Consider the following 21,700-nt stretch of genomic DNA (forward strand, 5'->3'; position numbering starts at 1 on the left):
CTTTTCAAAAAGTGAACATGCTTTCAGACTTTAACAATGTTTCTGAATATATAATGTAACTATTCTCAATGTTAAAGATCAGCCATTTCAGAATGTAATTTAAACGTAGAGCTTTTCTAACAATAGGTGTGAATTCTGTGTGTCCCAATATCGAGTCAGACTGACATTGTTGTTCGAAAAGCTCTGCATTTAAATGACATTCTTGAAGGTAATTTCAAACAGGTTCTGGGATTAACATACCAAAGAACAGAAGCCCATTCTAAAATATGAAAGATTTAATCTAAAATTGTTTAGTGAAGGACATCTCCATGACCGTGGACTCCTTTGGCTATAAATTCTGTGATCATGACCTTACTGTCCACGACCACCTGATGAAAGAGCAGCACTCTGAAATGGAGTGATCAGTAAAAATGTCTCACTTGGATCACCCAAGGTTAGAAATGGAAGCATATCTCTTCAAGGTTACAGTGTGATTTGCCCTTTCAACGTTCTTGAAATTTAAGGGGTTCCATTGTCGGGTTCAATTCTGATCCATTAAAATCAGTATCCAGTCTCATCGGAGTGCAGAACCAACTCAACTGACGGAACACACAAAACAACTTTTCGGTTTGCTTTTTAGATGTGACATCTTCTCTCCGTCCCTCTCTGGTGACCCAACAGGACTACCATAGCTGGAAGTACCATTCTCGAAATACGATTGCTAACCTACAGTTTTCTTTTAAGGATTTAAAAGCTGCTAGCCTGATCTCGCACAAAGCACAAAAACAGACTGTTCACCCGTGCCTGCGCAGAGGAGAAATTTCAGGAGGAACAGATCACAAAATAACAACTGTTACCAGTCCCACAACACGTGTTTCCTTGGACAAAGCTAAAAATCTCACAACACCAGGTTATAAACCAACAGATTTATTTGGAAACACTAACGTTTGGAGCACCGCTCTTTTATCAGGTTGGTTGTGGAGAATGAGATCATGATCATGGCATTTATAGCCAAAGGAGTCCAGTGTCATGGAGATGTGATATATTAAACAATTTTAGATTAAATCTTTCATCTTTTAGATGCTCTGCTCTTTGGCATGTTAATTCCAGAACTTGTTTTTAATTACCTTCTCAAGAAAGTCATTCAAATGCACAGCTTTTCTAACAATAGGTGTGAATTCTGTATGGGTCCCAGGGTTGAGTCAGACGGACATTTTTCTTAGAAATGTTGTGCATTTAAATTACATTCTTGAGAAGGTAGTTTTTAGATTAGGGTGGAGGTTAGGCTGGATTGGCCATGCTAAATTACCCTTATTGTTCAGGATATGCAAGGTAGGGTGGATTAGCTATGAGAAACATGAAGTAAGGGGGTGGGTCTGGGTGGCAATGGTGCTAAATGCCTTCTTAACCATCCAGTCTACCAGTTCTTTGCAGGTTGCATAACTATGTATCTGAACCCTCCCAGGTCTCTGTTTTAACGATACAAGTCCTGTCCTTCCTCATTTTAGTAAAATGCAATCCCTTGCTTTTATTCATACCTCTCTCATATACGCACACCCTAACATGCTCACAGGATCAGTCCTCAGCAGAGGCCTCATCTTCATTCCTCTACGCTCTCGGATTAATGAGTTCAACACACGGCGTGACATCGAACAATTCTTCCGCCACCTTCGCCTCCGCGCCCACTTCTTCAACCAAGACTCTCGCTCACCCTCTGACAACCCCTTCTCACGCCTCCAACACACCTCATCCACCTGGACACCCCGTGCTGGCCTCCTACCTGCCCTCAACCTCTTCATAGCCAACTGCCGCCGCGATATTAACCGCCACCTGAACTCCCCCACCCCTCTCACCCACTCCAACCTCTCACCCTCGGAACGCGCAGTCCTCCACTCCCTCCGTTGCAACCCCAACCTCACTATCAAACCAGCAGACAAGGGAGGCGCGGTAGTAGTTTGGTGCACCGACCTTTACACCGCTGAGCCCCAATGCCAGCTCGCAGATACCTCCTCCTACTGCCCCCTTGACCATGATCCCACCCCCCACCACTAAACCATCATCTCCCAGACCATCCATAACCTCACCACCTCGGGGGATCTCTCATCCACCGCCTCCAACCTCATAGTCCCACAACCCCGCACCACCCGCTTCGACCTCCTGCCCAAAATCCACAAACCTGACTGCCCCGGCCGACCCATTGTCTCCGCCTGCTCCTGCCCCACCGAACTCCTCTCCACAAACCTTGACACGGTCCTGTCCCCCTGAGTCCAAGAACTCCCCACCTACGTTCGGGACACCACCCATGCCCTCCACCTCCTCCATGATTTTCGCTTCCCCGGTCCCCAACGCCTTATCTTCACCATGGACGTCCAGTCCCTGTACACCTCCATCCCCCTTCACGAAGGATTCAAAGCCCTCCGCTTCTTCCTTTCCCGCCGTCCCAACCAGTACCCTTCCACTGACACCTTCCTTCGACTGACTGAACCTGAACCTCACCCTGAACAATTTCTCTTTCCAATCCTCCCACTTCCTCCAAACAAAAGGAGTAGCCATGGGCACCCGCATGGGCCCCAGCTATGCCTGCCTCTTCGTAGGATATGTGGAACAGTCCATCTTCCGCAACTACACTGGCCCCACCCCCCACCTTTTCCTCCGCTACATCGATGACTGTATCGGCGCCGCCTCATGCTCCCACGAGGAGGTTGAACAGTTCATCCATTTCACCAACACCTTCCACCCCGACCTCAAATTCACCTGGACAGTCTCAGATTCCTCCCTCCTCTTCCTCGACCTTTCTATTTCTATCTCAGGCGACCGAATCAACATGGACATCTACTACAAACCGACCGACTCCCACAGCTACCTGGACTACACCTCCTCCCACCCTGCCCCCTGTAAAACATCATTCCATTCTCCCAATTCCTTCGTCTCCGCCGCATCTGCTCCCAGGAGGGCCAGTTCCAGAAACGTACAACCCAGATGGCCTCCTTCTTCAAGGACCGCAATTTCCCCCCCCGACGTGGTCGACGATGCCCCCCACCGCATCTCTTCCACTTCCCGCTTCTCCGCCCTTGAGCCCCGTCCCTCCAACCGCCACCAGGACAGAACCTCACTGGTCCTCACCTACCACCTCACCAATCTCCATGTACAGCGCATCATCCGCCGTCATTTCCGCCACCTCCAAACGGACCTCACCACCAAGAATATATTTCCCTCCCCTCCCCTATCAGCATTCCGTAAAGACCACTCCCTCGTCAGATCCACACCCCCCACTAACCCAACCTCCACTCCCGGCACCTTCCCCTGCAACCGCAGGAGGTGCAAGACTTGTGCCCACACCTCCCCCACACCTCCCTCCAAGGCCCCAAAGGAAACTTCCATATCCACCACAGATTCACCTGCACCTCCACACACATCATCTTTTGCATCCTCTGCACCCGATGTGGCCTCCTCTATATTGGGGAGACAGGCCGGCTACTTGCGGAGCGTTTCAGAGAACACTTCTGGGACACCCGGACCAACCAACCCAACCACCCTGTGGCTCAACACTTCAACTCCCCCTTCCACTCCACCAAGGATATGCAGGTCTTTGGACTCCTCCATCGCCAGACCACAACAACACGACGGTTGGAGGAAGAGCGCCTCATCTTCCGCCTAGGAACCCTCCAACCACAAGGGATGAACTCGGATTTCACCAGTTTCCTCATTTCCCCTCCCCCCACCTTGTCTCAGTCAAATCCATCGAACTCAGCACCGCCTTCCTAACCGGTAATCTTCTTCCTGACCTCTCCGCCCCCACCCCAGTCTAACCTATCACCCTCACCTTGACCTCTTTCCACCTATCGCATTTCCGACGCCCCTCCCCCAAGTCCCTCCTCCCTACCTTTTATCTTAGCCTGCTGGACAAACTTTCCTCATTCCTGAAGAAGGGCTTATGCCCGAAACGTCGATTCTCCTGTTCCCTGGATGCTGCCTGACCTGCTGCGCTTTTCCAGCAGCACATTTTCAGCTCTAACATGCTCACACACTCACAGACTTATACTCCATCACACTCACTTTACCAAGCATGCACACACTCTTACATGCATTCTCACACACAAACTCACATGCACACACACACAACTCTATGGAGTAAATTTGTATTGGCAGAATTATATTTGCAGATACTTTCAATTTTGCTCACAAAGCGCACAATCTACAGGCAGTCAATCCATGTAATATTTTATATATTCCTACTTTAAAAACAGAACTAGTCTGATTCAAGATCGGGATACTGACAGACTCGAACCTCACAACTTTAATGTATTGTGTGAGCTGAATGTCACTTTTTAAAAAATATATAAAACCATAAGTCATCTCAAGAGCATGACTTAGATGTTGTTCTTGGATTTACATATTAGTGAACCGAAACCTGCAACCCATTCTAAAAGGCATCAGTTGCATGACACTATGAATTTTGCTATAAGATTTGTGTCTTATGATCCTGCTCCACAGCTGTGGAAGGACCGGCACTCCGAAAGCTGAATAAACCTGTTGGATTATAACCTGGTCTTGTGTGATTTTTAACTTTATCCACCCCAGTCCAATACTGGCACTGCCACATCGTTTCTAGTGAACACAGCCCATACCTCCCAGTGCTGCCAGTAAACTTTACAATGCCAATGAAACAACACAGTACCTGCACTCCTGAAAAAAATACAATTTCTAATGATACCAGCTACCCATTCACCGCTCCACCCGATACACAACATTGAAAACTTAGTGCAGGAGGCTGAAAGAAATGAACAGCTTTAAAACAAAAAACCTCTTGGAGCTCAAAGCTTTCAATGAGAGTCTGAGCCCGCAGTAAGTTCAGGTAATCTTTATTGCCACCCAACTTTGTTAAAGCTTCAGATCCCCCCAGCAAAAAGGTGTAGAAAAAGTAGCTGCTTTTTAAACAGCTCAAAGTCAAAGCGCGCATACTTCTCACACCCCCTATCCTACCTCACTTTCTTTACTGTTGGTGATCACCAAGTTGTCCTTTGTAATTGGATCCTTGGTACAGCCATAACCTGGAGGAAGTATTGCCTCACTCAGCAATTTCACCCCACCCGAAAAACGGTTTCATCATCAGATTCTGAAATCCAGATTTCTGACCGAATTCCAATTCCATGATCTGCTGCGGCTGGATTCAAACTCAGGAGTCCCAGGAACTGGGTTGATAGTCCAGTCCCTAATGGCACTCGGTTGTTACTCCTTCAATCATCCTGCGATGGCACATGAACTCGTTGGTGCCTCCGCAGGTGGGAGGAGCGGATGAAGGCCTTCCCACACTCTGTGCAGCCGAAGGGCTTCTCCCCAGTGTGGATCCGCTGGTGGGCCTGGAGATTGGAGGAATTGCTGAACCCCTTCCTGCACTCAGGGCAGCTGAAGGGCCACTCTCCTGTGTGAACCTTCTGGTGTCTCAGCAGGATGGAGGAATTACTGAAGGCCTTCCCGCACTCTATGCAGGGGAATGGCCTCTCCCCCATATGGATCCGCCGGTGGGTCAGCAGAGTGGTGGAACTGCTGAAGGCCTTCCTGCACTCGGGGCAGCTGAAGGGCTTCTCCCCAGTGTGGAGACGCTGGTGCTTCCACAAGTTGCTCACCTGACTAAATCTCTTCCCGCACTTGGGGCAGGTGAACGGCCTCTCCCCCGTGTGGACTCGCTGGTGAGTCAGCAGGTGGGAGGAATTGCTGAAGGCCTTCCCACACTCGGGGCAGCTGTAGGGCCTTTCCCCCGTGTGGACCCGCCAGTGGGTCAGCAGGTCAGAGGAATGTCTGAATGCCTTCTTGCACTCGGAGCAAGAAAATGGCCTCTCACCAGTGTGGAGTCGCCTGTGTGTCTGGAGGTTGAAGGAATTGCTGAAGCCTTTCCCGCACTCGGGACACGGGAACGGCCTCTCCCCTGTGTGGACCCGCTGGTGAGTCCGCAGGGCAGAGGCCTGGGTAAAGCCCTTCCCACATTCAGGGCAGCTGAAGGGCCTCTCTCTGGTGTGACTGCGCCGATGAGTTTCCAGGGCAGATGGGACATAGAAGCCTTTCCCGCAGTCACCACACTTCCATGGTTTCTCCACAGGGCGGCATTCCTCAGGTTTTTCCATGGCCGAAGCTTCAGCCGCACACAAACGCATGTAAAGCCCCTTCGCACCGTGATTTCCTCTTAACAGGCGGTATAGCTGTTACACGCTCCACACTAAGTGCACTGCAACAGTAGGTCTCTCATCCAGTCCCACTGATACTGTCAGACATTGACACCAAAGTGAGGACTGCTGACTCTGGAGAGTCACTGTCAAAAAGCACAGCACTTGAAAATTCACAGCACATCAAGTAGCATCCGAGGAGCAGGAGAGTTGACGTTACAGTTGATTTTGAAACTTCTGTCTTCAGATCTTCAAACGCTGTAAAAAGAGAATATAAAAGTCATCACTGTCAGTGCAGGGTAGAAATTCAGAAGAAGCAATTCTACATTCTGGAGAACATTCTTTTCTTTTATTATTCCACAAAATTGAAAGCACCATCCCATTCTCTCTCCCCCCCCTCTGTTCTCACTCCACTTAAACTAATTCTCCTGAAGGTGCTGATTCAGGATCTTACAGGAGCAGAAAAGCAAAAACATCAAGACTTATCTCTCTGAAACTCCACCTGAAAGTTAATATCTTTCACGTCATTGGCATAATGCTGAGAGTGTGCAGGTCTGATTTGGAAAGCAAAATAAAGTGTGCCAATTCAAGATGAACCTGCAATGCATCATCTTGAGGAACAACCTCAAGAAATGGTTAATGTCCCCGGGAAGGGGAGCATAATGAGACACCAAGGTATTAATACCGACACCAGAGAGAGAAACTGAACAGACAGACGTGGCAAACGTTAGTGGAAAGCCAGAGTCCTAGAGATATACACACAGAAACAGACACAGGCACTTCAGTCAAACTCTTCTGTGCTGACCAGATAGCCTAAATTAATCTAGTCACATTTGCCAGCACGTGTTCCCTGGCCCTCTTAACCGTCCGTATTGATACATCCGTCCAAATGCCTTTTAAATGCAGTAATTGTACCAGCCTCCACTACTTTCTCTGGCAGGTCATTCCGTACACACATTCACACCCGCCCAAACCTCGTGAAATAGTTGCCTCCTTAGGTCTCTTTTAAATCTCCACGCCCGCTCCCCCGCCGCCCTCACCCTAAACCAATCACCCTCTAGTTCTGGACTCCCCCACCCCAAGGAAAATACCATGTCTATTTACCCTATCCATGCTCCTTCTGATTTTATAAAAGTCTATAAGGTTACCCCTCAGATTCTGGCGCGGGCTGGGGAAAACAGCCCCAACCTATCCTTCTGTCCCTCCTCACCCGGGCAATTAAGACACATACCTGAGTTTGCAGAGTCTGCTCCCTCCCTGGATTCACTCCAGTTGCTACCAGTGAACAGATTTTCTCCCTCTTCGATTGAAGAGTTGCCCAGCGAAAGGGTTTTACTCTGAACCGAGAAGAGCCACTTCCGCGTTGTGACGTCATCGATGGGTCGAGGCGGCGGAGGGAGAGACAGGAAGGGGAGGGGCGAGCAGCGGAGAGGGGGCGGAGCGACGATCGGGGTCAGGGGCGGGGCGACTGGGTGGAGCGAGAGGCGGGTACAGACGCGGAGAGCGGCCGGGCCAGTGGGAGGAACAAGTGTCGAGCGACGCCCTACGAGACGGGGCATGACGAGACGAAGGGGCGGGGCGAACGGCGGCTCCGCACTGCCCTGCACAGTTTGCAAAAATCCTTTCCCTTCAGAGAATCCGCACAATGTCGAAGCAGGTCACCCGGCCCAATGAGACCACACCGACCCTCCGAAGGGTAACCCACCCACATCCATTCCCCTTCCCCTCCTGCCCGATATTTACCTCACCTGCACATACCTGGGCACTATGGGTAATTTAACATGGCGAATCCACCCTAATCTGCACATCCCTGGACCATGTGGGGCAATTTAGCATGGCCAATCCACCCTCACCCTTCACAGATTAACTACTCTCCGGGAAAAACAGCTCCTCCTCATCTCTACCTTAAATCTACTCCCCCTAATTTTATGGCCGAGTCTCATCCCCCAGCAGGAACTACTAGACAGGGCAGGGAGCTGGTGGGCGTGGGTCGGGATGGCATGCTCTTCAGAGGGGTTGAATGGCCTACTTCCACACTGTAGAGATTGAATGATTTACTGTAGTCGTGTTTGCCCCGGATCACAGCGCGCAGAACCTCCCACCTTCCACCAAATCAAAAGACAAGTCCCACCCTGCCCTCTCGTATGTGTGTTATCTGTCTGCTTCATCGTTTCCAGTGAATACGGCTCAGGAAACAATGGGGTATTGAAAACCGTAAGGTTTTTAATAATAACAGTGACTGATTCACTCCTTCTGATGTACAGCAGTGGAAATACAATGCTGGAGGCTGAAAGAAATGAGCAGTTTAAAACAAGAACCCACCTAACCTTTCACTCAGCTCCCCACTCAGCACACTGTCCTTACTGCCGGTAAACCTTAAAGCACTTCATCCCCACAGTGCAATGAATTCCCACTTTCCATTAAAATTCTGGATATACTCATTCACTCAGTTGCTGTCCCACAAATTAAAGATTTCACTGTAACTTGTTCTGTGCAATGAACCAGAATTGATCAGGGACCTCGAAGTGAAGGAGCCATTGGGAAGTAGTGACCATAATACAATAAGCTTCAATCTGCAATTTGAGAAGGAGAGGGTACAATCGGAAGTGACAATATTTCTGTTGAATAAAGGGAACTATGGAGCTATGAGGGAGGAGCTGGCCAAAGTTCAATACCTTAGCAGGGATGACAGTGGAGGAACAATGGCAGATATTTCTGTGTGTAATGCAGAAGATGCAGGATCAGTTCTTTCCAAAAAGGAAGACAGATCCTAGGAGGAGGCATGGGTGGCCATGGCTGACGAGGGAAGTTAAGAAACATACAAAGTTAAAAGAGAAAAAGTATAACATAGCAAAGATAAGTGGGAAAATGGAGGACTGGGAAGCTTCTAAAGAACAACAGAGGATAACTAAGAAGGAAATACACAGAGAGAAAATGAGGTACGAAGGTAAACTGGCCAAAAACATAAAGGAGGATAGTAAAAGCTTTTTTAGGTATGTGAAAGGCAAAAAAATAGTTAAGACTAAAATTGGACCCTTGAAGACAGAAACAGGGAAATATATTACGGGGAACAAAAAAATGGCAGAAGAATTGAATTAGTACTTCAGATCTGTGTTCACTGGGGAAGACACAAGCAGTCTCCCTGAGGTAACAGTGGCTGAAGGACTTGAACTTAAGGCAATTTATATTTGCCATAATTTGGTGGTGGAGAGACTGTTAGGTCTGAAGGTTGATAAGTCCCCGGGGCCTGATGGTCTACATCCCAGGGTTCTGAAGCAGGTGGCTCGAGAAATCGTGGATGCATTGATGATTATTTTCCAGAGTTCGATAGATTCGGGATCAGTTCCTGCGGATTGGTGGGTGGCTAATGTTTTACCACTTTTTAAGAAAGGTGGGAGAGAGAAAGCAGGAAATTATAGACCAGTTAGTCTGACCTCAGTGATGGGAAAGATGCTGGAGTCTATTATAAAGGATGAAATTATGACACATCTGGATAGTAGTAACAGGATAGGTCAGAGTCAGCATGGATTTATGAAGGGGAAATCATGCTTGACTAACCTTCTGGAATTTTTTGAGGATGTAACTCTGAAGTTGAACGAGGGAGATCCAGTAGATGTAGTGTACCTGGACTTTCAAAAAGCTTTTGATAAAGTCCCACATAGGAGGTTAGTGAGCAAAATTAAGGCGCATGGTATTGGGGGCAAAGTACTAACTTGGATTGAAAGTTGCTTGGCTGATAGGAAACAAAGAGTCGTGATAAACGGTTCCATTTCGGAATGGCAGGTAGTGACCAGTGGGGTACCGCAGGGATCAGTGCTGGGACCGCAGCTTTTTACAATATATATTAATGATATAGAAGATGGTATTAGTAATAACATTAGCAAATTTGCTGATGATACTAAGCTGGGTGGCAGGATGAAATGTGAGGGGGATGTTAGGAGATTACAGGGTGACCTGAACAGGTGAGGTGAGTGGTCAAATGCATGGCAGATGCAGTTTAATGTGGATAAATGTATGGTTATCCACTTTGGTGGCAAGAACAGGAAGGCATATTACTACCTAAATGGAATCAATTTAGGTAAAGGGACAGTACAAAGAGATCTGGGTGTTCTTGTACACCAGTCAATGAAGGTAAGCATGCAGGTACAGCAGGTAGTGAAGAAGGCTAATAGCATGCTGGCCTTTATAACAAGAGGGATTAAGGATAGAAGCAAAGAGGTTCTTCTGCAGCTGAACAGGGCCCTGGTGAGACCACACCTGGAGTATTGTGTGCAGTTCTGGTCTCCAAATTTGAGGAAAGATATTCTGGCTATTGAGGGAGTGCAGCGTAGGTTCACGAGGTCAATTCCTGGAATGGCGGGACTACCTTACGCTGAGAGACTGGAACGACTGGGCTTGTATACCCTTGAGTTTAGAAGACGGAGAGGGGATCTGATTGAGACATATAAGATTATTAAAGGATTGGACACTCTGGAGGCAGGAAACATGTTTCCGCTGATGGGCGAGTGCCGAACCAGAGGACACAACTTAAAAATACGGGAGAGACCATTTAGGACAGAGATGAGGAGAAACTTCTTCACCCAGAGAATGGTGGCTGTGTGGAATCCGCTGCCCCAGAGGGCAGTGGAGGCCCAGTCTCTGGATTCATTTAAGAAAGAGTTGGATAGAGCTCTCAAGGATAGTGGAATCAAGGGTTATGGAGATAAGGCAGGAACAGGATACTGATTAAGGATGATCAGCCATGATTATATTGAATGTTGGTGCAGGCTCGAAGGGCAGAATGGCCTACTCCTGCACCTATTGTCTATTGCTCTCAGTAAGGGCAAAACATCTTTGAAAGCTGTTCTGAAAGTGCTCTGACTCTTCTGCTTTCAGCAAAGCTGATTAGAGTTATAAAGCATGGAAACAGACCCTTCGGCCCAGCTTGTCATGCCAACCAAATATCCTAAATTAACCGAGTCGCATTTGGCCCATATCCCTCTAAATCCTTCCTATTCATGTACCTATCCAGATGCCTTTTAAATGTTGTCATTATCTGGTAGTTTGTTACACACATGCACCATCCTCTGCATGAAAACCTTGCCGGTCACGTCCCTTTTAAATCATTCCCCTCTCACCTCAAACATATGCCCTCTAGTTTTGGACTCCCCTACCCTGGGAAAAAGTGCTTGGGTATTTACCCTATCCATGCCCCTCGTAAACATCTATAAGATCACCCCCATAGCCTCCAATTCTCCAGGGAAAATATCCCTGGCCTCTTCAGCCTCTCACTGTAGGTCACAAGCATGGCAAGAGCCTTGTAAATCTTCTCCAACCATGTCCAAAGTTTCACAACCTCTCATTTCTCTAAATTAAACTCCATCTGCCACTCCTTGGCCCATTGGCCCACCTGAACAATTCTAATTTATAATGAACTCTCTTTCCTCTCTTATTCCCGAGAAGCTGAAAATCTCCATCCCACATACTCTCTTTCCATTTGCCGAACCTAATCCCTGTTGTACCTCATCCTGAAGGGTCTGCTTCATGCTGACTAACAGGCCCACAATCAGGAGCGATCTAATTGAAACACACAAAATACTGAATGGCCTGAACACAGTGGACGTTGGGAAGATGTTTCTGTTGGTAGGAGAGACTCTGACCCGAGGGCACAGCCTCAGAGTAAAGAGAAGGCCTTTTAGAACATAGATAAACATAAAACTCTTCAGCCAGATAGTGGTGAATCTATGGAATTCATTGCTCCAGAAGGTTGCAGAGGCTAGGTCACTGAGTACATTTAAGACTGAGACATATGTTCTTGAGTACCAAGGGGATCGAGGGTTATGGAGAGAAAGCAAGAGAATGGGACTAAGAAACCTATGAGTCACAATTGAATGGTATGAGCAGACTTGATGGGCTGAATGGCCTACTTTCTGCTCCTATGTCTTATAGTCTTTTGCTGTCCTGGACACAGTAAGAGAACTGGGAACAGAAGTCGGCCATTTGGTCTTTGGAGCCTGCACCAGCATTGAACAGATCATAACTGGATATGAATCTAACTACATCTAAGTGGATAGGCTGGGACTTTTTCACTGGAGCACAGCAGGTTGCGAGGTGACCATATAGAGGGTTATAAAATCATGAAAGATATAGATGAAGTGAACGGCGGGTCTTCTTTCTCTGGGGTGGTTTCAAGATTGGGGAGCAAAATTTGACGGTGAGTGGAGAAAGATTTTAAAAAGACATGAAGGGCACCAGTTTTTAAAAAAAACACAGAGCGTGGTTTGTGTGTGGAATAAATGTCCAGAGGAAGGATGCAGGAAACGTAACAACGTTTCAAAGAAATTTGGACAAGTACATGAATAGGAAATGTTTGGAGGGATATGGGCCAAACACAGGCAGCTGGGACTAATTTAGTTTGAGAACATAGTCAGCATGGACGAGTTGGACTGAAACTGTTCTAAAACCATTTCCTTGCCTTCCCCCATAAACATCCACTTCTTTGTTGTTCAAAAATCAGATGAACTCAGCCTTGAATACATTCAATGACCCCCTAACTGCAGGAAGAAATCCCCACTTCTGAATTCAATTCGTCTTGTTAACATACCACTTGCCTTGCTGATTGCTTGCTGCATCTGTCTGACAACTGGTACTGACTGGTGTGGAAGGACGCTGAGCCCCCTTTGTACATTCACACATCATTCCTGATGAAGGGCTCATGCCCAAAACATCAGCTCTCCTACTCCTTGGATACTGCCTGACCTGCTGTGCTTTTCCAGTGCCACACTTTTCGACTCTGATCTCCAGCATCTGCAGTCCTCACTTGCTCCACATCCCAATACATCACCATTTAAACAATACACCTCCTTTCTGCTTTTTTTTTTCACAGCAGAGGCTATAATTTTACATTGTGGTACTGCATTTGCCATGTGTTTGCCAATTGTGAACTTCTCTACATCGGGGAGACTTGGGGAACAGTTCACCGAGCATCGTACCTGGGCCCGCAGAGGCTGACCGGACCTCCCGGTCACCAGCCATTTTAATTCCCCTTCCCACTCCCTTTTTGACATAACTATCTTTGGCCTCTTCCCTTTCCACAATGAATCAAACTGCAAATTGGAGGAACAACATCCCATCTTCCGCCCGGGCTGCGTAGAGTTGGGAGGACTCAACATTGGGGAACTCAATTTCAAATAAGCTCCCTATCTTTCTAGCTCCTCCTCCTCCCTGCCACCTTCCTCTCATTGATGGGGGCTCTAGGGTGGGGCTTGGAAGAACAGAAAGAGAATGGACGGAGGCTGGAGAGAATAGAGAGAGAATGGACAGGGGCTGGGTGGAGCTGTGGAGAACAGAGAGAGAGAGAATGGACAGGGGAGCAGAGGGTGAGGGAGAGGAGAAGGACTTGGGGGGGAGAGAAAGGCCTGCGGGGCTGAGCGTGGGGGACCCAGAGAATGGGGAGGAAGGGTCTGAGAGGGAGAATGTGGGAGTAGAGTGTTGGGGGGGGGGGCAGAAGATAGAATGGTGTGGGGTGCAGAATGTGAGGGGAGACAGAGAATGGACGGGGACAGAGGGTGGGTGGAGACAGAGAATGAGTGGCAAGGAGAGGGTGGGGGCAGTGGAAGAATGGCCAGCAGAGAATTGGTGGAGAGAGAGAATAGACAGGGAACAGAGAGATGGAGAGTGGAGGGTGAGGGGAGAGAGGGAGGATGGATGGGTGGGCAGAGGGTGGGGAGAGGGAAATGGACATGGGGCACTGTGGGTGTCAAGGTGGGAATGGACAGGAGGCGCTGTGGATGGACAGGGGATGCTGAGGGTGGTGGGGAACAGAGAAGAGGTGCTGTGGGTAGCAAGAAAGGAATAAGTGACCTCAAGGACAATTTTTTTTATGCAGAGGGTGGTGTGTATGTGGAACAAGCTGCCAGGGAAGTGGTGGAGATGGGTACAATTACAATATTTAAAAGGCATCTGGGAGGGATATGGGCCAAAGGCTGGAACTTGGGACTGGGTCAGCTTGGGACATCTGGTCAGCATGGATGAGTTGAACCAAAGGATCTGTTTCCGTGCAGTGTGTCTCTAGATGTCTATAACTCTGTGATTGAAACCAGACCTTTTTACTGATAATCTTCCTGCTTGACTTTTGTAGCGCACCCAGTTTCAGGAGATTTGTGGTGGGTACAAGTGGCACATGTCTCCTATCATGGGAATTCTGGAAAATATAAAGGGGCTGTTAAAAGTACTTCAACTTTGGGAACACTGGGTCTTGTGGAAGCAGGGCATTTGACAAACCTTTTCAGAGACATTTTCTCCAACTGGTGGACTATAGACAGTTTTCCCACGGAATATTACACAGATATTAAGAATGTTACCTTCTGTAAAACATTTTCCTGAAAAATGCAGAAGAATTCAATTTGCTAACATGAAACAAATGTTGGAGAGAAAGGAAACTGCCAAGATCAAAAGGTTGATGAATGTCAACATTTATCAGATTGTTTCGAGAACAGAAAAACCTGCACTGGAGACACCCTGAAGAGGGTTGTCTCATACCTATTCCTTCAATTAGTTTTATATGTCTTAATTGTTAAGTCATACCTAGCACATGGAAAGATGGCTATGATTTGTGGAGGTCAGTCATCTCGACTTCAGGACAACTCTGCAGGAGTTCATAGGCCAAACCATCTTCATCAATGACCTTCCTCCATCAGAAGTTCAGAAGTGGAGATGTCGCAATAATTGCAGATGTTCAGCACTATAAACAACTCCTCACAAACTGAAGCAGTTCAGTTTGAAATGCTTCAAGATCTTAACCATATCCAATGGGCTGATGAGTGGCAAGTGACATGAATGCCATGCAAATGTCACAGAATGACTCATCCCCAAAAGAGATAATTTGACCACTGACCTGTGATATCAACAGTGTTACTGTCACTAAATACCCCACGATCAACATCCTTGGGGTTAACCATTGAACAGAAACTCAACTAGATGAACCATATATACACAGTGGCTCCAAGAGCAGGTCAGAGGCCAGAAATACTATAGTGAGTAACTCACCTCCTGACTCTCCAAACCCTGTTCCAATTCTACAAGCCACAAGTCAGCAGTGTAATGGAATACTCCCCACTAGCTTGGATGGGGTTGCAGCTTCAACTGTATTTGAAACGCTTCATATCATCCAGGTCAATGTTGCCAGCTTGATTGGTACATATCCACTGTTCAGAAGCAGTAGTGTGTAGTATCTACAAGATGCACTGCAAAAATTTACCAAAGCACCTTACAAATTGCCTTTCAAACTAACAACCACTTCCATCTAGAAGGACCAGGAAAACAGATACATGGGAACACAACCTCTTGCAAGTACCCCTCCAAGCCACTCACCATCTTCACTTGGAAATGTTCCTTCCGTGTCACTGGTCCAAATCCTGGAATTCCTTCCCTCAAGACGTTGTGGGTCACCGTACAGGATGTGGACTGCAACGGTTCAAGAAGACAGCTCACCACCACATTCTCAAGGAGAACCAAATGCTGGCCAGCCAGTGACGCCCATGTACCAGAAGTAGATTTTAATAAATTATTGAAACAGAGTGTTGGAATCTGCAAACTAAAGGAAATCAACATTAAGAAGGGTCAGATGGAGTGCATTGATTCGGTGCTTATTTTAGAGCAGATAAAAAGCGATTATACTGACACTGAATTGGAACTAGAGTTTAGAGTTAAACACCTGTAGTGTTCCACTCAATGTATAAATCTAAAATCGATGAATAATTTACACCTGGAAAAGTGCAGCAGGTCAGGCAGCATCGAAGGAGCAGGAGAATCGACGTTTCGCGCATGAGTCCTTCTTCATTATCTTCATTAACACGTGAATAGGACAGTTCAGAAGGCATATGGGATACTGGATTTCATGACATTAATGGCGCCTTCAATTCCCACGATCCCATGCGATCGAGAAACCTCTCTATGGGCCCCTGGCAGTGCGCATGCGTGCGGCGAGGCAAAGTTACTGAGTGCGGGAGAGAAATGGCGCCGGCGGCTGAAGGAACAAGAACAGGAGCCGCTGGAAAAGCTGAGCAGGTCCGGCAGCTCGTGTCGGGAGGAATGTGAGGAGGTGTTTCGGGTCCGGGGATCCTCCTTCAGAACAGGACCAGGTTTCAGGAACATCCCGGGGAGGTCGCCAGGCCCGAGCGCCAAGACCTGGCTCCTGCCCCCGGGGAGAGGAGACAGAGACAGGGTAGGATTGGGAACCGCGGGAGGAGGGAGACTGGGGAGTTTATAAACTCCTAGGGGGAGGCCTCAGGCCGTGAATAAAATCTCCCCAGGCCCACTTCACCACCGAAGGAGCTCTCGTGTTGCCCGGGTAACAGGGCGCCATCTTTGTAAGGATAAGGCGCATGTTGACTTGGGGCGGGGAGCGCGGGCGGCCATCTTGGTGAGGGCACCATCAGCTGTCATTTCCGGGAGAGAAGTGACAGTTGGTGTCATTCAAGTAGAATTTCCTCATTTCACTCTGAGAGACCTGGCCCTGAGCTTGGTCTGTGTGGCCTTAAAACAGGAAAAGGGAGTGGGAGAGAGAGAGAGAGATCTAGAATGACACGAAGGCGGACTGTGAATTTGAGGTGAATGAATCTGATCATTTGTGGCGCTGGAACAGAAACTGGGTACTTCCAAGATCGCAGTGACCAGGAGAGCATTGATGTGTTGATGTTGTTTTCAGTTTGTAGACAGGAGAAAAGAGAACGCCAGGAGTGGAGGAAATACGTGATGAAGATGGATTTGAAATTCAATGCAGGAGGAGGGATAACTTGAGCCAGCACCCAGCCCATATCCCTCCGAACCTTTCCTATTCATATACCCATCCAGATGCCTTTTAAATGTTGCAATTGCACTAGCCTCCTCCACTTCCTCCAGCAGCTCATTCCATACACTTACCACTCTCTGCATGAAAAAGTCGCCGCTTACATCTCCTTTAAATCTTTCCCCTCTCACCCTAAACCTATGTTCTAGAGTTATCAACTACCCCACCCCAGGGAGAAGACTTTGTCTATTTATTCTATCCGTGCACCTCATCATTTTATAAATCTTTATAAGGTCACCCCTCAGCGTCCGACTCTCCATGGAAAACCGCCTATATGTTTAACTTCTCCCTATAGCTCAAATCCCTCAACCCTAGCATGGAATGTTACCTGTGCTTTGTGATGATAGAAGCAACATATGTGGTTAATTGGTCTGCCATCTCTTTGTTCCACATGAGAACTTTGCCTGTTCTTATTGTTATTGTTTTCTCTAATTTTTTTCCTCTTCACATTCCCCATTTTCCCCTTTTGACCAATCCTTTTGTTGAAACCTGAACTGCTCCCAGTCTTCAGATCTGCTACTTTATTTTTAGCCAATTTGTGCGCCACTCCTTTGGATCTAGTCCTATCCATCATGTCCCTTGTTAGCCGTGGCTGTGTCACCTTCTGTGTTTTATTTTTTCAGACAGGAATGGACAACTGTTGCAGTTCCTCCAGGTGCTCTTTAAATGTTTGTCATTTCTTTCAATAATGTTCCCTCATTTGTTGTGGCAAGTTTGTGCCTCTGCCATTGTAATTTCCGTGCTTTAGATTTAAGTTCCCAGTCACAGAATCACCTCTGTTCCTCTCCATTTTAATGGAAAGTTCACTCACTCAGTTCTTCACTCTTCCGCAAGAGGCCTCTTACAGCTACATTGCCAATTATTCCCTTCTCATGAAGAAATTAATATTTTGGAATTAAATTGCCATTGTTCAGCAGAACCATAGCCACTTTTGGAAGGTTGTGTACAGTTCTGGTCTCCCTCCTATCAGAAGGATGTTGTGAAACTTGAAAGGGTTCAGAAAAGATTTACAAGGATGTTGCCAGGGTTGGAGGGTTTGAGTGATAGGGAGAGGCCAAGCAGACTGAGGCTGTTTCCCCTTGCGCGCTGGAGGCTGAAGTTGATAAAATCATGAGAGGCATGGATGGGGTAAATAGTCAAGGTCTTTTCCTTGAGATGGGATACTCCAGAATGTAAGGGTAATAGGTTCAGGGTGGGCAGGTGGGGTGGGGAAGGGAAGGTTTAAAAGGGAAGTAAGGGGCAACTTTTTCATTCAGAAGGCGGTGTGTGTAAGGAATGAGCTGCCAGAGGAAATGGTGGAGGCTGGTGCAATCACAACATTTAAAAGGTATCTGGATGGGTATATGAACAGGAAGGGGTGAAAGGAAAATGGGCCAAGTGCTGGCAAACAGGCCTAGATTGTTTCTGGATACCTGATCGGCATGTTAACTTTCTCTCTGGTGTCGGTGTTGGTGTCAATACCTTGATGTCTCCTTTTCTCTCCCTTCCTGGGGATGTTAACCATTTCGTGTCTCATTGTTCGTCAAGAAGCTGCATTGCAGGTTCACCCTGAATTGACACAGTATTTGTTTCCCAAAATCGGACCTGTTCAGTCTCAGCAGTATTCCAATGTTGGGAAAGATATTAACTTTCAGGTGGAGTTATCCAAAATTCAGAGAGATGTCAGTTTTGACATTTTTGCTTTTCTGCCCCTGGAAGATTCTGAATCATTCAGGGGAATTAGCACAGAGTGAGAACAGAGGGGGAGAGAAGAGAGAGAGTGGGATGATGCTTTCAATTTTGTGGAGTAACAAAAGAAAAGAACGTTCTGCAGAAAGTAGAGTTGCTTGTTCTGAATTTCTACCCTGCACTGACAGTGATGATTTTTGTAATCTCTTTTTACAGATTATTTGAAGATCTGAATTTGGAAGTTTCAAAATCAACAGATGAAGGGCTTATGCTTGAAACATCGACTCTCCTGCTCCTCGGATGCTGCCTGACCTGCTGCGCTTTTCCAGCGCCGCACTTTTCGACACTAAGTGTCCAGTGTCTGCAGTCCTCACTTTGATGTCAATGTCTGACAGTCACTCAATCCATTGGGAACGCAACAATTTTCGACTGTGATTCTGTGAGAAGGAGCAAAGCTTTTTGGTTCCTGTTTCTGTATGTTTTCAGAATCAGTGGGACTGGATGAGAGACTGTACTGTTGCAGTGCACTGAGTGTGGAGCCAGAAATAGTTATACAGCCTGGAAAGAGGAATTCACGGCAGGGAGGGGCTCTACACATTTTTGTGGGTAGTTTTGGCCATGGAAAAACCTGAGCGATCCCGCTCCGTAGAGAAACCATGTAAGTGTGGTGACTGTGGGAAAAGTTTCCATTTCCCGTCTGCCCTGGAGACTCATCGGCGCACTCACACCGGGGAGAGGCCGTTACCCTGCACAGAGTGCGGTAAGGCCTTCAGCAATTCCTCTGACCTGCTGAAGCACCAACGAGTCCACATGGGGGAGAGGCCCTTCAGCTGCCCCAAATGCAGGAAGGGCTTTACCCAGGCCTCCAGTCTGCTGACCCACTGGCAGGTCCACACCAGGGAGAGGCCGTTCCTTTGCACCAAGTGCAGGAAGGCCTTCAGCAATTCCTCAGCCCTGCTGAGGCATCAGCGGGGCCACACGGGAGAGAGGCCCTTCAGCTGCCCTGAGTGTGGGAAGGTATTTAGCAATTCCTCCGCCATGCTGAGGCACCAGCGGGTCCACACGGGGGAGAGGCCCTTCAGCTGCCCCGAGTGCGGGAAGGCCTTCAGCAATTCCTCCGACAGACTGAAGCACCAGCGGGTCCACACTGGAGAGAAGCCCTTCAGCTGCCCCAAACGCGGGAAGGGCTTTACCCATGCCTCCACCTTGCTGACCCACCGGCGGGTCCACACCGGGGAGAGGCCCTTCACCTGCCCCGAGTGCGGGAAAGCCTTCAGCAATTCATCCGACAGACTGAAGCACCAGCGGGTCCACACTGGGGAGAGACTCTTCAGCTGCCCTGAGTGTGGGAAGGGCTTTGCACACTGGCCTCCACCCTGCTGGCCCACCAGCGGGTCCACAGTGGGGAGTGGCCATTCACCTCTCTCAGTGTGGGAAGGGATTCACCCGCTCTTCCCACCTGCAGAGGCACCAGCGAGTTCACGTGCCATGGCAGGGGGATTGAAGGAGCAATGGCAGAGTCCCATTATCGACTGGACCCCTGGGTTTGAATCCCGTTGTGGCAGATGGCGGAATTGGAATTCGGTCAGAAGTCTGGAGTTCGGAATCTAACGCTGAAACCATTTTTGGGGGCGGGGGCGTGAGATCCGCCATCTGATTCACTCATGCCCTTTTTAGGAAAGGAAACTGCCTTTGCAGGAAAGGATTCACTCAGTTGTCCCAGCTGCTTCCTTTTCCCGGGTGGCCTAAATGTGACTCCAGACCTAGAGCAGTGTGGTTGACTCCCCCATCTGCAGAAATGAACAGGGAGAAACTCACTTGGATACAGGGTCTGGGTTGAAATTGCTGAGTGAGGCAATACTTCCTCCGGGTTAAGGCTGTACCAAGGATCCAATTACAAAGGGATAACTTGGTGCTGACTAATAGTAAAGAAAGTGGGGGGTGGGGAGACTGTGTACTCTTTGACCTTGAGCTGTTTTTAAAAAAATAAGCTACTTTTTCTACACCTTTTTGCTGGGGGAATCTGAAGCTGTAACAAAGTTGGGTCTTGATAAAGATTACCTGAACTTACTGCTGGGCTCAGACTCTCATTGAAAGCTTTGAGCTCCAGATGGTTTTTTGTTTTAAAGCTGCTCATTTCTTCCAGCCTCCTGCACTAAGTTTCTAATGTCGTGTATCAGATGGAGCAGTGAATGAGTAGCTAGTATCATTAGAAATTGTAAATTTTTAAGGAGTACAGGTATTGCATCGTTTCATTAACATTGTAAAGTTTACTGGCAGCACCGGGAGGGGTGGGCTGCCTTCACGAGAAATGATGTGGAGGAGCCAGAGATGGACTGGGTTGGATCAAGTTAAAAAATCACACATCAGGTTATAGTGGTTTATTTGGAACCACTAGCTTTCAGAGCGCTGCTCCTTCATCAGGAAGCTGTGGAGCAGAATCATAAGACAGAATTTATAGCAAAAGATCACAGTATCGTGCAACTGATCGAATATATTGAACAAACCTAGATTGTTGTGAAGTCTTTTGTCTTTTAGAATAGGTTGCAAGTTTTAGTTCATTAATGTGTAAATCTCAGAAAGTCTTTGAAGTCAGATTCTCGAGATGACTTAAGGTTTTATATAAATAGGTTTCATCTCAGTTCAGACAATAATGAAAAGTGTGAGGTTTGAGTCTGCCTGTATCCCAATCTTGAATCAGACTGGTTCTATTTCCAAAGTAGGAATTTATAAATATTACATGTATCAACTGCCTGCAGATTGTGTGCTTTTTGATCAAAATTGAATATATCTGCAAATGCAAATTCACCCCATAGACCTGTGTGTGCATGAGAGAGTGTGTGTGCATGAGAGCGCGTGTGTCTGTTTGCGTGTGTGCATGCTTGAAGCGTGAGTGTGATGGAGGAGAAGCCTGTGAGAGGGTGTGAGTGTCTCAGAGAGAGCATGTGTATGAGAGAGGTATGGATAAAAGCGAGGGGTTGCATTTTGCTAAAACAAGGAAGGGCTAAAACAAGGATAGGGCCATTGGTTGCGTTGTAGAACAGAGACATGGTGGGTTTCAGGT

At 47.6% G+C, this 21,700-nt stretch overlaps 3 protein-coding genes across 4 annotated transcripts in view; 2 read left to right on the forward strand and 1 right to left on the reverse strand.

Moving 5' to 3' along the window:
- LOC148142918 (uncharacterized) overlaps nucleotides 1-21,700 on the forward strand; it is a 229,520-nt gene that overhangs the window by 160,284 nt on the left and 47,536 nt on the right. The gene's annotated exons all lie outside the window — the stretch shown is intronic.
- On the reverse strand, nucleotides 3,844-16,282 carry LOC148142921 (uncharacterized). Its single transcript, XM_087973903.1, has 3 exons — nucleotides 15,886-16,282; nucleotides 15,492-15,714; nucleotides 3,844-6,398 (listed from the first exon to the last, which is right to left on the reverse strand). Exon 3 carries the CDS (start codon nucleotides 6,129-6,131, stop codon nucleotides 5,217-5,219), a length of 915 nt encoding a protein of 304 aa, XP_087830029.1. The 5' UTR covers nucleotides 6,132-6,398; nucleotides 15,492-15,714; nucleotides 15,886-16,282; the 3' UTR covers nucleotides 3,844-5,216.
- LOC148142922 (uncharacterized) lies at nucleotides 16,180-21,588 on the forward strand. The gene is made up of 2 exons (XM_087973898.1): nucleotides 16,180-16,213; nucleotides 18,853-21,588. Exon 2 carries the CDS (start codon nucleotides 19,255-19,257, stop codon nucleotides 20,245-20,247), a length of 993 nt encoding a protein of 330 aa, XP_087830024.1. The 5' UTR covers nucleotides 16,180-16,213; nucleotides 18,853-19,254; the 3' UTR covers nucleotides 20,248-21,588.

This window comes from Chiloscyllium plagiosum, unplaced genomic scaffold, assembly GCF_037043375.1.
Source record: "Chiloscyllium plagiosum isolate Xiang-an unplaced genomic scaffold, Cpla_swu_hap1 HiC_scaffold_27, whole genome shotgun sequence".
In the NCBI taxonomy this organism is placed as follows: domain Eukaryota; kingdom Metazoa; phylum Chordata; class Chondrichthyes; order Orectolobiformes; family Hemiscylliidae; genus Chiloscyllium; species Chiloscyllium plagiosum.

What these genes read in the sequence shown, in the direction of transcription:
- LOC148142922 (XM_087973898.1), top strand. Translation starts at nt 19,255, where the DNA reads ATGGAAAAACCTGAGCGATCCCGCTCCGTAGAGAAACCATGTAAGTGT.
- LOC148142921 (XM_087973903.1), bottom strand. Translation starts at nt 6,131, where the DNA reads ATGCGTTTGTGTGCGGCTGAAGCTTCGGCCATGGAAAAACCTGAGGAA.